Below are 17,666 nucleotides of genomic sequence, written 5' to 3'. Positions count from 1 at the left end.
CTCATTCTGACGGCACCCATTCACTGCAGAGGATCCATTGGTAAACAAGTGATGTAATGACAAATTTCTCCAATGAAGAAACAAATCCATCTACATCTTGGATGGCCTGAGGGTGAGTAAACTTTCACAAATTTTCATTTTTGGGTGAACTATTCCTTTAAAGCTTGCATCTCAACATCCAATCAATAACCGATGCATAAAACCAATCCCCATCCTACAGGTTTTCTTTTTCAACAGTCCATTATATACTGGGATATACATCACAATATAATAAAGTAAAGATCTGTCACTATTTCCAGCTTTTTCACAACTTTTAACAACCCTGTCTTCTTGGAAATGTGCTTTTTAACATTAACATTGAGATTCTAGAAACTTGAATCCAGTTAATGAACAGTTCACCCCAATGCAGCATTATTCATCTTAAATAGCGTTCCAAATTGACACCAGCATTAGGAGGCATCATTGAAAAAAAAAAAAAAATGTACACACATACTGTCAGTTTGTAAGTATTAAAACATAACCACTCACAGACTCCAAACACATTTTCCACATTAACTTCAGGCCAGTGTTTAATCTCTCACTGTGGGATGCCAGTTGGTTAAATTACCACCAACAACCATGGGAGAAATTAAATGTGGCTTTAAAATAAAACAAGCTTTGAATGAAAGGAACATGCACACTGAAAATATCTGTAAATGGCAAACATTTGTGAATTGCAAATGAGGAACTTGTAATACAAACAAGGTCACTCCCACTCATCTGTTCAGTGTGTAGGACCATAAATGAGACGCAAATCCGACACCACAATCTGTATTTAATTTTGTCCACTTAATATAGTAAAATTAAAAGCACACTTACTGCGTTGACCTCTGTTGTAAGGATAAGGACTGCAAAGAACAACAGAAAACACCTGCAATATGAAAAAATAGTGACTGAATATGTGTGCAAAGGGAAAACACATGCTTCTACAATACAAAGAAACAACAGATTTAACCTTAATGTGTTCCAGTGCTGTAGATGGTTCTCACCCTCCATGTGAGCCAGAAAACATCTGAAATCTCTCCTTCTGCTCAATTCCAGTATCTTGTTACTGCATACTCAATGATCTGAAAGTTACAGATTTATGATCTAAAAGTTACAAACTAATTCTCACTGTTCATATTTAAATTATATGTAGGCCTACTGGTATCTTTGTAGATCTCATGTTCCTTGCTAATAGATCCATAAGGCGGCAGTTGTGTTTTGGAACATGCTAACTGGTTTCTATCTGGTCCAACCTGTCATTAGCTTAAAGACCTTCATGGACCAGCAACGAACACACTAGCTCAAGGCGATCAAACTAATAGTTACTAGTCGTTTCTTATAGCTAACATGTTCCAAAAACACAGCTACCATTTGGTACCATTTGCTAATGCGCCAAACAGTCTGTTTTGTTATTATTTAAAAGTGTTTAGTCACAAAAGCACACATTTATACTTCATATTTTTTAATCTTAAACTACCTCTTGTCCATTATTGAAGGTGAAGTAACGGCAGAAGTTTACCTCAGATCGCGCACCCTCCAGTCTCAAGCGCGCAAACCCGATGAGTTCGCGCTTTGGGAAAGTTGGTTGTCTCACCTAAAATCCACCTTGCCAAAGCGGGTTTAAGAGAATTACTTATCTCCAAGACTTAAAATTCCCCTAACAATGCTGAAACGCGAGTGATAGCTGTTCTAAACAGGGTTGTGTCGGTGCGTATTGATGGGTGGTCGTGGTCCTGACAGGGGGTGTGGTGGGCTCTTTTACAAGACATTACTTTCAACAACAGCCACATAACGTTTAGAGCAAAGATGCAGACAAACGTATAGTTCAAGCTCGGGAAGAAGAGAGGCAAAAATAGCTTGAAACGGAGAAGAATTCGTCAGCAGCGTGTCCTTTTGGACATTATTCATAGGTGTGAAGATGCGGCTTCCATGCTTCACCGTTTTTCTTCTCACGGTCTCTTTGAGCATAGACAAGGGTACAGCTAAGGTAAGTCCAACTAAAAACTAAGTAATGTTAAGTTATATGCGTTGTATTAGGAATGTCGTCGGTTTGGACATAAGGAGTACCGTTATACGCTAGTGTCGCTTGCTCTCAGGTTCCACTTTAGATTTCACGTGAGAATATTTCGAGACGAAGTTAAAGGCTGGGATATAACTTAAGTGTATCTAACGATTTGAAATAGCAAACAACAAACCAAAATGCAAATTACAGAAGCAAACCGAAAGATATGAATAGCCTACGACGTATGCTGTAACTAAAATAATGGACATTGGTCTCTACATAATTGTCAAAGGCATTATGTAGCCTATATTAATACAATTTATAGCACGACAATTGTTTTGACAGTTTAGTAGATTCATGCACTTTTGGTGGTTTGGTAGACTTATTAGTTCAGCAATTTGATACAGATTCGAATTTGACGAGATTGTTTCCTTAGATCGTATATGATGCCTTAGTATCTTGATGTATTGTCATGAAGTAAATTTGTGTTTTGGCTTTTCTCTGCGGTTTATATTTGCCACTCCTCTTGGTCTCGTCTGAGGGTTGTGTTACCCATACCCCACCCTCTCAGTTCAATGTCAAAGTACTTTATTGGAATGATTGTTTGAGATAAAATAATGCCAAAACAAATAAAACCAGAGACTGGGTGAAAAATAAAAAACAATAAAATAAAACAAATTAGGGTTCCAGTAATGTTATTAAAAATGTAATAAAAAAAATAAATAAAATACATTGTGCAGTAGAACACAATAGAATGAAATACATATTTAATAAGACATTAATGTTACACCAGTAACACCTGCATTTGATCTGTTTGTGACACTTGACCTGAAACGAGCCATTTTTATAGTATTTCACTGTTGTACTATGAAATACAAGCAGAATGTGTCACCCTGTCCCGCCTCAGCACTGTCACGGTGAGACTGTTTTTGGAAACCATGTTTGTGTGAATCTAACTTTTTCTTTGGCTAGACTGTGGGAAACAGCAGACAAACTTGGCTTCTTCTTTCGGTGTGTTGTACGCTTGTGTGCACACTGCTATGCTTAACACAAACTTCTGTAAACTTATTCTTAATCATCTGGACTTTGTGTTCTATTTGTTAAAGGCATTTTACCACTCATCTATGAAATCAGTATAACGTATGAATGAGATCCATTTTTTTACCCAAGCAGAAGTTTTCTCCTGCATGTAGTTGTATTAGGATATAAATGCATTAATCTGAGAGAGCTATACTGGACATGTGTTTTTATTGGGGGAGTGGCCGTGGACGGGGCTCCAGTGTGAAGCACGTGCAGAGCGAGGATTCGGGAAATGACAGGTGTCTGGGTGATAAGACCTAGCAGGATGATTTATTGTGACGATGATGAATTCACAAAGTCGTTACATCTGGTGATTCTGTGTAATTTCTGAATGCATGGCACATCTGTTGAATGACTAAGCTACCACTGATGCAGATATTTGCAGGAGTATATCTGTATGAAGAATAACTGTTTACTGATTTCAAAGTACAGGCAAAAATGCCCCAAAATACCACAACATGGCTTCCAACTGTATTCCAGTGAAATTTGTTGATAGATTATCACATTACTACAAGCAATCCAAACTAGTTTGATTTAAACTGGTATGTCACATAGCTACAGTATACTGGATAAGCTATATACTCCAGATTGTTCTCTGGCATGGATTGAAACTGACTCTGTAATATCTCAGCACTTCTTGGTGCAACACCAATCACATGCCACCCGCAGCCGCCTCTCTCTGTCATCTCAGTCGTAGATTGTAATTGATGCCATTTGTGAGTGGTGTAAAAGTCAGGCTTGTGAACACTGTTTAAACAACCACAACAACAATAACCCTGAGAACAATAATGTTTTTGCTCTGAATTGTGTGAGGCAAACACCAAAAGGTGTAACCATTTGTTGTTGTTGACTTGTTTTGGAGACTAGGTTTCCATGCTCATTGAACACATCTGGAAGTATATAAAAATTTGTATTTTTTCTTAAAATGTGTTTAATTGCTGAGTGCAATCTATCTATCTATCTATCTATCTATCTATCTATATATATATATATATATATATAAACCTTTATAATTACAAACAACTGGAAAAGTCATGATAATCCTGTAAAGGAAAGGAAAGACATCTTGAACTCAGTAAATTGGCATAGACTATTAGGTGAAATTGATTGAAAATAACGTATTGCAAAATCCTCTCTAAATCTTCGCAGCATTAGTTGTATAGTATGTGTGGTCCAGCATAAATCATGTGTTTGTTTTCTCTCTTGAGAGATCTCTAAATATTTGTTAAAAAGAAGTTTATGACGACTAAAGATTGGAATGTCACATTTGCAACAGTTTCTTGCAAATAGAAGGGATGAATGATATTCCTAGCAAACAAATATTTGTTTATATTATCTATGCACGTCTGTCTATTTCAGTGGCACAGAAATAGCCTACATCCACATTTAGTCTCGTTTTTATTCGTCAACGATATTGCATTATACATTTAATTATAGTCATCGTCACATGACCAGCATTTTCGTCTCGTCTCGTCTCGTTTTCGTCACGTAATAAAGGTTCGTTGACGACGATATTTAGTCATAATTTTCGTTGACGAAAGCAACACTACCTACATCCCCGGTTTATTTATTCAGAAAAACTTCTTCCTCATCTATATTTGTAAATTAATGGAAGGCCAGTGATCCGGATAAGTTTCCATTGAATACTATGTTTTTCCAAGCTTGTTTTCAATTTTGACTCTCATAAAGTTAGCATGGTCTCATGTGTCTCCAGTTCATATCAGATTAGTGGGACTGCCCCTAGCACACTTCCTGTAGTTAACTCACTTCATTAGGATGCTAGCACAGATTAGATTCTCCACTTGAATGCAGTGCAGAAACAGGCAAAGTACATAAATGAAGGTGAACTCAGTAAACCTAAGTTGTGCAAACTCCACAACCAAAATCACAGCCATAAGCCAAAACCACAGTGTACACCCAATACACCCCCGAAAGATGAATCAGATGTCCTATTTACATTTCTTTGCATCGCTCTTGATCAGTGACATTGTTATTGAATTGGATCCAATAATGCACATTACATTTACACTTGACGTAAATGCATAACTTACATTTGCAATGCAAAACTGATATCCATCTATCTATTGTGAAAAAGACGTGCACTTTTGTACTGAATGTGCATTTGTAATTATTATTTTTATAACAAATGTGAAAATTCTTGTCAGTACATTTGGCAGTACACTTTAATCATATTTCAAAGACAATAGAAGTAATTAGAAATTACATATAAATATATACTTAAGTCCTACTTAAGTTGGTCAAAAAGCACTTAAGTTCAGCTAATTTAATATTTAAAAATTAATCTATAATACAGTCAAATAACATACAATTAAGTGTCCGAAAACATTATATTTACTTAGCACTGAAGTATATTCTTTTAAAATATATTATTTTTGTATACACCTCTGCAAACAGGCCTGATCACTTTGATTGGACAAAAATCTGTATAGTGCAGGACAAATCATCAATATTTTTGTACATTTTCACAGAAGAGAAAGACTTTAAATTTTACATGTGTATCTTGTAGATATGAATTTTGTCAACTAGGAGTTCATTAGCATATACGTAGATGCTGCGAGAGATAACAGACATGGACTAATACCCAAAGTATACTTTTCTTGCCTGTGTTATGCTCCGGCTCATGGACAGTCCATATGGCATTTCATTTTCGTCAGCAGCACAGTTTGCTGAGTTCCATGCACGCCGTCTGCATGTAGCCCAACTTTTGTGTTCATGTAGCATTCAAAAACAAAGGTCCACAAAGTTGTGCACATGTGTCGGATGCGTACATCTGTGTGCTCACGGTCAACTGAACTGTACTTTGAAAGGCTTACATGCTCAACTGTGTGCTATACAGGGCAGAACACAGACAATGAAGTATATCCGGGTCTTAAGAGCCATAAAACTCAAATTTTGATGTCTTTAAATACATACACTATCCTTATGTACTTTATGAAGTCAATACAACACCATTTGTGTTCTGTAATCAGTGTTATCACACCCTCTGATAGTGAAAGAAATTCCTCAAGTGCAGTGCATATCTCTCAAGCCTGCCCTGCTCCTTGAGTCTGCCCGTGAAAGTTTCATGTGTGTGGGTTGTCTGTCTGCAGGACAATCGGCAGATTACTGTTACGGGGCTGACAAGACGTGAGACGTGCGGATCCATATGCAAGCTTTATTAATTTATTAATTCTGGGAAACTGCACATGTAGTGATGGGTGTGAGAGAGAGTGAGTGGGGAGAAGGAGGATGGAAGAGGTCCAATTGGAGGGAAAAACATGTCGGACATCACTAGGCTTACACACTGCTCCGCCTACGCCAGATTGGACTGTTCCAACATCTCCCGAGAGAGGGTGGATGGAATGCCAGTGCAGAGGAAGCAACAGTTGCAACTGTTTATCTTGTTGAATCCCTGTTCCTTTCCCCTTACCCTCAACATTTCTGAGTTTTATTTGTTTTCATCTCTGTACAAAATAACCCATAGTCTCATAAAGCACTTACATGTGCTCGCTTTGCCAGCCAAGCAGCCCCAATAAACGCTTTTTAATAGGGTACTCAGTATTTGATATACACGTAATTCTCTGCAAATTGTTGGCTGGACTGTCAACAAAAAGTTTGTAGTGATTGTAGAATTGTGCCTAAAGTCAAGGCTTCCAAGTCATGGATTTTTTAAATGTAATTTACAGGGATTTGATTGTACTTTATTGTACACTTTATTACTCGTTTTTTGTTGTTGTTGTTGTTGTTTTTTTAATGAATATATAAATGAACTAATTAAAGGGGCAGTGATTGTACTTTATTGTACATTTTATTACTCGTTTGATGTTGTTGTTGTTTTTTTTTTAATGAATATATAAATGAACTAATTAACTAATGTAGGAAATATGCTTCAAAGACTGGGGGGAAAAAAAAAAAATATATATTATTATTATTATTATTATTATTATTATTATGTAAAGTATAATATAATATAATAATATATTTTTAATAATAATAGTGTATTACAGTTATTTTATCCGAGTTGTCTGGAACGCAGCATTAGGTTAACATTTCAATAAACAAGCATGTACTACAATTACGAGCCATTCTGTAAGGTGACATTTCAGCACTTGATAAACGGATAGCGACTCCTAAGTAGCACTTAAAGGGATAGTTCACCCAAAAATGAAAATTTGATGTTTATCTTGTACTACAATTACGAGCCATTCTATAAGGTGACATTTCAGCACTTGACAATCGGATAGCGACTCCTAAGTAGCACTTAAAACACGGCTAAGTGCGATTGTGTTAAGTGCATTTTTGGGAAACGCACGTGAAACAATAACGAACGATCGTAAAATGACTCGTAGAAAATGCTCCTAAGCTCTAAGATCAATCGTTATCAGGAAACCCGGCCCTGGACAAGTCTTGTAAATTAAAATCTTAAATAAAAATTGTGGAAATTTATATGTTCAATATATATTATATATTGCAAATTTGGTTGCTCCAGAAATTGCTGAAGAAAAAAAAAAGATATTGTGTCCATGAATTAGTTATTATTATTATTATTATTATTATTATTGTGAGAACTTTACAAAAGATATAATTTTCTCTTTCCAAAGTTCCCACAAGTCTTGTGGGAACAATTTCCATGACCTTTATGAAACTTTCCAATTATGGCGCTTGGCGTAGCTGTTTCATGAATAAAAAAACTCTTAAAATGTTCTTAAACTAAAACCACAAACATCAGATATTCTAAAAACATCCCAGTTTGCAGGGAAACAATCATTTGTATCTTAAACTCAGTTCACTGACAATTTAGAAATGGCCCTCATATTACAAACACAATTCAGACTAATTGATTCTTATATTATATGCATCCTTTCAAATATTGTTACCCTTTGAGTAAGTGCCAGCTAAAGTGAAGAACCCTGACCCTTTCAGAGGACCATTGCTTAAGTTCACAGGGCCTTGGACACAGGCCCCCCTTAGCTCGAGTCCTTAGTGATAGGGCCTGGGACAACCTTCATCTGATGAATGCCTTGCCCTTCCATTTCATGAACCCTGCTTAACTAGATTGAAAGAGGCAAATGGGGAAACCACAGAGGTGGTCAGGTGAAACCAGTTTGTGATTATGGCCATCATTGTTTTGGAATAGTTGAGTACAAAATCATCTCAGTAATGTGTTGTTTGAAGGAAAGTATATTTTATTACAGCTGACCATGATTTTATGGCAGTGAAGTATGAAGTGAAATGTTATACTCTTTAACGTGCAGTTCAACAATCTGACCGCACACACACAGCTTGTAAAATGCAGTTTAATGGGCTGTAAGGGTATTATTTTCTGGGTGGTCTGGGGAAACACCGCCCTTTTGCCCTTAACCTATTGATCTGCTGGCCACAGAGTGCAGCAAGTTTCGTCATTACATCAAGTCTTCTCTTACAGTATAAGATTATCTCAATGGTGTAATAATACTGCACAGAGAGGAAGGCATATACAGATTTGCTATGGTGTAATGGAAGCAGTGATGTAGTTCTTTAATACTTATTAGCTTTGCTTCCGGTCCATGATGAGAAAAAGACAAGAGAAACAGTGTTTCTTTAGCTCAAATAGTTAAGTATTGCACTAGCAATGCCAAGGTCATGGGTTCAATTCCCAGAAAATGTGTGAAGTGGTTATAACCATGGCATTGATTTATATTCATACGCAACTAGCTAGAAGCCACTCCCAAGATGGATAAATACTCTGTGAAGCCTGCTTCACATGGCACTACCAGGCGATTGGAACGTACCCTGTGAGCTTTTAAATTTTTCACTGAATCTGTGTGCCCTCAAGACTGCATTGGTTTCTCTTTTGCTATAGTAAATCCTGTCTATTTCACACTGTCTGAGGTATTGATTGCCTCATACTGGGACAGGCGGGAACAGTCATCTCACATAGGGAGTCCCAGATCCCAGGATTTCTCTGCAGGAATGTGGGCTGGAGCCTGGGCAATACCCATAGCGGATCATTTGGTCTTGGTAATTGGGACTCAGCCAGCCTTCCTGGCCCATAATGCATGAGAGAGCCATCTGCCCTGTCAATCAAAGAGGAATGGAGGATGACTCAGAGAAGATGCCTGTGTTAATAGTATTATAAACAGGACATCATGCATTATTATTAATTTGTTATATAAAAAAAAGTGGCAAAAGATCTGACTGTCTAGATACACTTAGTGGTCAATGCACAATAAGATGTGACCAGACCTACACAAAAGCTGTAGGGCAGGTGTTTTCAATCAATCAATCAATCAATCAATCAAGAAAATCAAAATATAACTATAATATATAGTTATAATATATACTATATAATATATAGTATATATATATATATATATATAACTATAATATATATAAATCTATATTTTAGTTTAATAAGCTGTAATGTTGCACTACCAAAGCTAACAATTTCTACCATAAAAACCTTCAAGAGAAAGTCATGAATGAGCCCTGAGCCTTGAAATGCAAATGCCAGGTAGTTCTTATTTTGTCTCAAGTGCTCTAATAGAAGTGTAGTTTACTTCTGTCTGACTTGGTGGCCTCTCTTTTTGAAAGATTGGGCCTTCTGTTTCTCACTATGTAACCAAATCATCAGAATTGGTGGGAGTTTGTGTTGTTCTGGGTGGTTTGTTTATGCAGCTGTCTTTGTGGATCTCAAAACATTCAGTAAAAAGTTTGGACTGGTCAGGACCATCTTCACTTCAGGTCATAAATCATAGAAAAAGATAGTGGAAGTGAACAGCTTGTTACATTTGTCATTAAGGATCAACATTGGAGTCATATTAGGCCTTTTTAGCATATGTCCAGACCCTCTAACAGATTGTCTGGTCATTTTATGCATTTCCTCTTCCCCTCCTAAGACCCTTGAAAGTCACAATGCAGCTGTCTGACCAGACCCTAACCGAAATCAGGTCAGATTTAACGGAATAGTTCTCCTAAAAGAACTTTATTTCATGTAAAATAAGGTCTAAAAGTCTGAGACCACATTAAAAGAAAAAAAAATAATCTGGATTTGTTTATTAAACTTATTTATATAACTTATCAAAATCTGGCGGGAACATTTTTTAAAGCTTTCAATTAAACTTTTCACTCAAATTTCCATGATGCGAATATAATTTATAATGAAAAGCGTGTTAAATTACCACAAAAAAAAAAAAGCAAAACAGAAGCATTTTCCAACCCAGGCTCAGTGAAAGAACATGAGCACAGTGGTAAAAAGTAATAAGTTGTTGGTGCTTTACTTCCACTAGTGTTCATTTTAGCAGGAAACTGCAGTGAATTTCACATGAAACTGCATGTTTTCCAATTTCACTATTGGCCTCAGAGATTTAGACTCCATTGTATATGTAAACAGTATTTTTTTAATTTAAAAACATCCACACAAATTATTAAAAACACTATTTTCTTTGATTAAAAAGGTTTACAGTTACCTACTGTCAGATAAGCTATGATTGGCGGATATTTAGGTTAATTGGTTGCACTAGCTTCATCAGGTTTGCCGCAACATAAAACATGCACTTTCTCGTAGGTATACTGTACAAAAGCACAGATTGTTGTTGGAATACATGATTTAGATGCCAGCATGCAATTTTGGCCTTTCACAGTACCACGTGAACCACGTTTGGCCAAAATTCATGCCAGCTCTGGTCAGGGGTGTTTGCGGAGAGCATCACACAAGGAGGCGTCTGTGGACTTTATTAGGAAGAATGTCATGTTGTCATTACTGTTAAAGATCAGATGAACAAGCTGCAGGCAGGAAGAACCACCAAAGACAGATAAAAAACAGTTTATGACTACAATAATTCCAAATTCATGTGATTCCAAGAATCAGAGAGACACAGAAGTTTCTGAACAATCTCTAACCTTGCCTCGTTTTATCCGGAGAGCATTTATAAGTAGGCCCCACAGGCTTCTGTGCTATTTTTTGGAGAACAGATAACTATTGTCAGTGACAGCTCCTCTGTCCAGAGCTCTGAATGCAGTGTTTCAAATGCTGTTTGATCCCTCTATTGTTCAATGGACCAGTAGGGGCGAGATCATGCACGTTTCGCATGGAGGTCCATACTGCATGCCTATGAACCCAGGACCTGTGGGTGTCTTTTTCTGGGTCTTAAGCAATCCTTTTGTACATTGTCATGTGCCTGTGTGTGGGATTTCAGATGAGATTTTAATTGTTGTGACAATTATCTCCCTATATCTGCACAAAAATCAATGCTGACAAAGCACAGTGCCCGGTACTCCAGCATGATTCAAGGAAGTGAGAGCAACAAATAAACATGGATGGTACAAAACGATAAACACGAGGGCAGATAAACAGAAGTAATTTCTTCTCTCACTAGGTCTATACTTTCCCTTTTGGACCTGGTCTTGATTGCTATAATTGCTCACTCCACCCCTTGTTTTGGTGCATGGAGAGTTTATTTACAGTGTTGATGGATTAACACGTATAACTTGAACACATGATCCACGTGGTGAGTTTGTATTAACATTCCACTAAAATGCCATCATTTTCTCATTAACACTAGATACGAACTAGATTTTTACAAAATGTGAGTTGTGTTTGATCATTCTTCTTACTGGTCAAAGTCAAAAGAGTCCATCCCAAGTCCAACCCTGGCTTATTGGAAAAGCATGAGGCTACATTTCTCCAAAATGATATTACGTTGCTGAGTCAGTGCTGTTAAAAAGGCATTCAGTTTTAACTAAAACAGATGGATGTGAATCGGGCAGTGTTTTATTACAGTTCGGAAATTAAATGCTTGGTGAGTGGTGCTAGAAAGTTTGTAACCCAATCGCTCTGCATTGCAAGTGCAATGGAGCTCGTTATGTGATGCAAACATTAAACATTATGGTAAACGTGTTTTGAGGCCATAAAATGCTATTGTGCAAGAAGCAGCATGAAAATAAATCTTTATTAATCGAGAATCTGCCCTTGTAATCATAATTTGTGAAAATTTGTGTTTTACTGTCACTAGTGTTCATTTCAGATGGAAACTCCAGAATATGCTTCCTCTATTTGTTTGTTTATTTTTGTATCACCCATAAAGTGAAAATGTATGTTTTATTGCTTAGAAAAGTAGTATCACAACTCTCCTCAACAAGCCTTACAATATCATTTACAGTATGTCCATAGCACAAACGAAGAAAAGGAAAAATGCACTGTCTGTATTCGTGTTGGTTTCATATGGTTTTAACATATAATTTTCACAAGAAAGTTTTGATCGAAAAGCTGAAAAATGTCATGTGGTTATTTTCCTTACACCTTGAACCCACATGGGTGAACATATCTCAATAATTATTATTAATAAAAATTTAAATGTAAACTTTTTTAAAATATAAGGAAATGTAAATTCATAAATATTATGATGATTTTTGTGGAGCTGCACCTCATGACATTTCACTACTAACTTTGGCTTGTCATAAAAATGTAAAATGATCTAATATTTTAAGAGACTTAATGGCCTTAATACACAGTCATGATGGAATGCAGGAGTTTACTAGGCCTACTTATTTTTGTTTGTTTATTTGTTTATTTATTTAAGCAAATTTCCTATCTACTTTACATGTTTTTTCTTTTTTTCTTTTTTTTTCTTTCAAAAATGTAATTATTATAATGCGTCATGTTTATGTTCTGTTCCATTCTGGTTTAGTTTTCTCTGTATCTCTGTTCCCCTGCATTTGTTCCCTAGTTTGTTCCCTTAGTAGTTAATTGGCACCACACCTGTTCTGTTTTCATCTTGATTTTGTTCCCCGTGTATTTAAGCCCTGTGTTTTCCTCAGTTCCTTACCTGCTATTGTTTTGTGCCTATGTGTTTTTCTTTTCTCCCTGTGGATTTATAAAAATTACTTTCTTGGACTCTACTCCTTCGTCGTGCACTTTATATTGGACAGCCTGTGACAGAATAGCAGATCCTCAAATTGAGTAGATTATTATGGCATTTTCTCTTTGTTTTGTTTTATTTATGTTTTCCCTCCTCCCGTATGGATCTGCCAGCCGTCCAGCTCCTCTGCCTGGAGCAGGGAGATTGCTCCCTTGAGGACCACACGGGAGACTTTATCTCTCTGCCTAATCTCACCACCTTTCCGGACCACTCGCTTTGTGTTTTTTTACAAAGTCCACCTCAGCGAGCGGTTCCGTGCAAGCCTGCCCGTGGATAGTCCTCAAGGGAGTTTCGTCGCATTTGTGGAGTGGGTCCTGGAGAAAAATGGATTATATTTCTCCGTCTGCCCAGCTGATGAAATCTCCAGCCCCACTCCCGATCCAGAGCTTAGCCAGCCGTCACCATTTCGCTGTACGGAGCGTTTGCCCGAGCCCACTGCAGACTGAGAGTCGGAGCCTGCTGCGATCGACGAGCCATCGCAAGCACGAGCGACAGAGCGGATCATTGTCCCAGAGCCTCAAGACAGGTCTGACCAAGTGTGTGAGCCAGCAACACTGTGCATCACTGTGGGAGTCCTCGTGGAGATTGAGGGAATGGATTGTGACCCCGCCCACACTCCCACCGCTGAGAGTGAGCTGCAGCTGGCCTCTGGAAATTATTATGAGGAACTTAAAGACATTTTTGATATGGATTTAATAGACTGGTTTGGGGAGGTAATACCCAATTCTCCTGAATCTCCGCTGGTTCCACCCAGCTCCTGTTCTCCTGTGTTCCCTCCCAGCCTCCCTTTCCCGCATCCTCTGCTAAAACCAGCCAGTTCCTCAGCCCTGTCTCCGCTGGTTCCTGTCAGTCTCTCAGTTTACCCTCAGTCAGCACCTTGGACGTATGTCGCTCCAGCTCCACCACGGTCTTCTGGATCCCCGCCTCCGCCTCGATCACCTGAGCCGTCTGCTCTGCTTTGACCCTCCGGAACCTCGGTGTCACCGTGGCTCTCCGTCTCCATCCTGGGCTCCTCTTCAACCGTCTCCATCTGTCACCCCCCTGGTGTATAAGGACCTCCACCATGGCACCTCCCTCCGGCGACTCCACCATGGGCATCTGTCCTGGCTGCGGTCTGGATCTCCACCTGGCTCCTCCTGCTCAGGGCTCCTCCCTGGCTCCATGAACTGTCCCCTTTTCCCGTTACCTGCCCTTGCCTGCCTCATGACCGCCTCCTGAACCCCCACCCTCCCTCCTCAGTTGGACTTGTCGGCGCAAGGACACACCTTTCCAGGAGGGGGTAAAATGTCATATTTATGTTCTGTTCCATTTTGGTTTAGTTTTCTCTGTATCTCTGTTCCCCTGCATTAGTTCCCTAGTTTGTTCCCTTTGTTGTTAATTGGCACCACACCTGTTCTGTTTTCATCTTGATTTCGTTCCCTGTGCATTTAAGCCCTGTTTTCCTCAGTTCATTGTCTGCTATTGATTTGTGGTTGTTCTGTCCTCCCTGTGGAGTTATTAAAATTACTTTCTTGGACTCTACTCCTTAGTGCGCTTTATACTGGACAGCCTGTGACATATGAGGATTTAAAAAAAATTTTTTGCACGCACAAGAATATCCAAATGAAATTTAAAAACATGCTTATCATAGACAAAGTGTGTTTTTTTTAATGTATTTTGAATAGCATGAATATTTATTTTGAATAATAAAATAATAATGAATGTCATGTAACTGACACACTTTGTTTAAATCACTAAACCTAGTGAGCATAAGCCAAATCAGCCAAACTCTGGAATCTCAGTGTGTTATTATGAGGGGGCTGAAACTCCCAAGTTGGATTTGGTATAGCAAAAATAAGAGCTGACCCTTCCAGTGGAGGAGTGAACTATTACTTTTTATGAATCTGATAAAAATCCTCTTGTCAAACTGAAACAACATTGTGTGACCTCCCATGTAGCTTTATTTTTATTACATTTTATTGTTATTTGTTATTTATTTATTGTTATTTTCTTTTAAATTTGCTTTTAATCTGCTGGAAATAAACCTCTGGTGACCCTTGACACCCACTCTGTTTTGCATTGTTGAGGATGTGGTGGAAGCAACCTTCTAAACTCAGAAGCTGGAATTTTGAACCAGTTGGACACATATCAGACTGAAACGAGACACAGATGTTATTTTAATTATTAAACCTGAAGCCCGTCTGACATCCAGCCCTAAATATAGAGCAGAGCAACTGCGTCTCTTCCAAAAAACATACTGACCTGATGTTCCATCCCAGTCCTTCCTGATCTGTTCAGGACATCAAGTGTAGAGATTTCCTGTCTCTAAAACAATGTAAGGTTATTGTTAGCTTACGCATGATCTGAGGGAAAGTCATGGCATTTGAATAAGAAAGTCATGATATTCTTAACTTTAGTTCACTTGTTTACTTGTAGTTGTGCTTTACCTGTAGAAAAAGAGAAAGAATAGAATTTTTTTTTCCCCCTCAGGGTGATTTTAGTTATCCAGATCAACATGTTTCTCTCTAGAAAGTAAGTTACTGTAATACAGTGGAGCATGAAAAGTGTTGCATGTGCATTTATCATGTTTGTGTATGTAGGTATAACAATCTTACACTGCCTTGACTTTTTGTTTTGCCTTTGTGACCATAAAACCAGCAGAAAGCATTTCCTCAGCTTTCATCTGCATTTGTTCTCTTGAGGCCCGAAAGGAAACGACAAACACCTCTCACGGCCCACAGACTCTTCTTGCATGCCACTGTCTTGGCTAAAAACTATGGGCTGTCACAGTTAATATCTTCAAGCGTTTATTCAGTTTGATATTTAAACTACTTCATTCTATTCTGTGTGATTTATGAAACTGATCAGAACATTTAGAGCTGATTGAAACTTTTTTTTAAAGTACAGGCTACTTCAGTGTGTTAAGAAACATCACCATAAGTGTGCACTTAAGTGGCCTTTAATTTTGTTAATATTATATCATCTGCAAGGACAAATTATGGTTACACTTTATTTTAAGATGTCCTTGTTACAGTGTAATTATACATTTAAGAACTGAGTAATACTCATTAACAACATATACCTATATGGTTAGGGTTAGGTTTGGTTTAGCAGATGCATGTAATACGTAATTTACTTTTATTACCATAGTAAGTACATGCAATGTGTAATAAGGACACTAAAATTAAGTGTTACCCATTTGTTTTAAATGCTTCTTTTTAAAAAGATTTGAACACAACCAAAGCATTAGTTTAAATTTATGTTATAATTTAACATTAAAATTAGCTGAAAATATACTCATCCAGGTCATCCAAGATGTAGATAAGTTTGTTTCTTCATTGTTTTACCATCATTCATTACAATGTTAATTAATCCTTGCTCATGCTAGATTATCTCCATGAAATATGAGAAAAGTTGATCTATTATCGAAGTATTACAGGTGTGCATTTGTATGTTTGTATTTGTGGCATGTTTTGATGTTGTTTGAGAAAAGAATGTAGAATCTATAGAATTTAATTTATAATTTTTAATTGATTACCTTACATTAGCTTAAACAATTAAATATTTTAATTGATTGACAGCCCTACTCCAATCCAGAAAACTGTCATTCTTCTCTGCCTCCACTCTGTCCTTTAGATGCCCTTCTTATTCAGTGAAGAAAACAGCCATCCTGCAAAATCTTCTCACCCCTGTTTAGAACCACAATTCTATTTTGAGCAGCCTCACAAGGTTTATTATAGCCAGATTAAACACAGAGGACTGCCTCTGAGTGCTTGTCTTTTCTTAGCTTTGTGCTCCCTGTCCACTACCTTTCTCTCTTCTCACGTTTCAGGCATTTATTCCTGTTTTTAGAGTCTGACCTGTGCTCTTGTTCCAATGGGATCTCGCTGTGAATTTTCTCAGTCTTGCACTTTCCCACAAGAGCACGGAAAATATTTTGTACAATAAATTAGATTATGTTTAGTATCTCTTTGAGTCGTAGCAAAAAATGGAGCACCTCCAAACATCCATATGCCTTAGATTATTGCATTAGCAGGAATTATCTTTATCATATGCATGTAGTTTTTATTATAAACACAAGGTCATGTCTAGTTTATCTCATTGATGTTTATGACAGACACAGTATCTGTTGATAGAAGGGAGTTTTGAGTGGTATTCATACTTGGAGCATGAAACAGATGATATTATGGTCAGAGATAGAGTTGTTTTGGAAAGTTTTCGCACTGTTAGGAACAATTACTGTTCAGGGCTGTGACAACAGAATATCGTAGGCATGACTCCAAATTTGAGCCTACATTAACTAAAGCTCTCTCATAAACACTCAATTAATGCAGTAGCTTGCATGCTCTTACATCTCTATGCAAAACATGAGATGCTTGACAGCAGTGTTCGAACTATACCGTGCACTTTGGGGGAGCACACATAATTGCGAATAACATGCCTTACCTTAACACAGAATCGACGTTTATATTCCAGTCCAGCTATTATATTTAAGTCCAGCGTTTATATTTTTTCTACGAATCTTTGAGTTAACATGTACTAAACATGAGTGGAATTTGCACCGCAGCGCCCCCACATCTTGATGCTCATGACAAGAATAGCATGTATAATTATCTTTATTGAAGTGAATTAGGTTTAAATCGCCGTCATGCATGAATGAATGATATTTTTGCAATTTAACA

The 17,666-nt window shown here is 37.6% G+C and overlaps 2 protein-coding genes across 2 annotated transcripts in view; one reads left to right on the top strand and one right to left on the bottom strand.

The window, feature by feature from the left end:
• Positions 1-1,720, bottom strand: part of col4a2 (collagen, type IV, alpha 2) — an 85,205-nt gene extending 83,485 nt beyond the window's left edge. Inside the window, exons 1-3 of the mRNA XM_016529653.1 lie at positions 1,544-1,720; positions 995-1,106; positions 859-910 (exon numbers count right to left, since the gene is read on the bottom strand). Of these exons, the coding sequence (XP_016385139.1) occupies positions 859-910; positions 995-1,035 (93 nt within the window). The 5' untranslated portion in view covers positions 1,036-1,106; positions 1,544-1,720. The remainder of the gene's footprint in view (positions 1-858; positions 911-994; positions 1,107-1,543) is intronic.
• LOC107721605 (collagen alpha-1(IV) chain-like) overlaps positions 1,715-17,666 on the top strand; it is a 65,163-nt gene continuing 49,211 nt past the window's right edge. Inside the window, exon 1 of the mRNA XM_016529706.1 lies at positions 1,715-2,011. Within this exon, the coding sequence (XP_016385192.1) occupies positions 1,943-2,011 (69 nt within the window). The 5' untranslated portion in view covers positions 1,715-1,942. The remainder of the gene's footprint in view (positions 2,012-17,666) is intronic.

Source organism: Sinocyclocheilus rhinocerous, unplaced genomic scaffold (genome assembly GCF_001515625.1).
Source record: "Sinocyclocheilus rhinocerous isolate Xijiao unplaced genomic scaffold, SAMN03320098_v1.1 scaffold30, whole genome shotgun sequence".
Classification (NCBI taxonomy): Eukaryota; Metazoa; Chordata; class Actinopteri; order Cypriniformes; family Cyprinidae; genus Sinocyclocheilus; species Sinocyclocheilus rhinocerous.
This window is presented reverse-complemented; position numbering and strand designations above follow the sequence as displayed.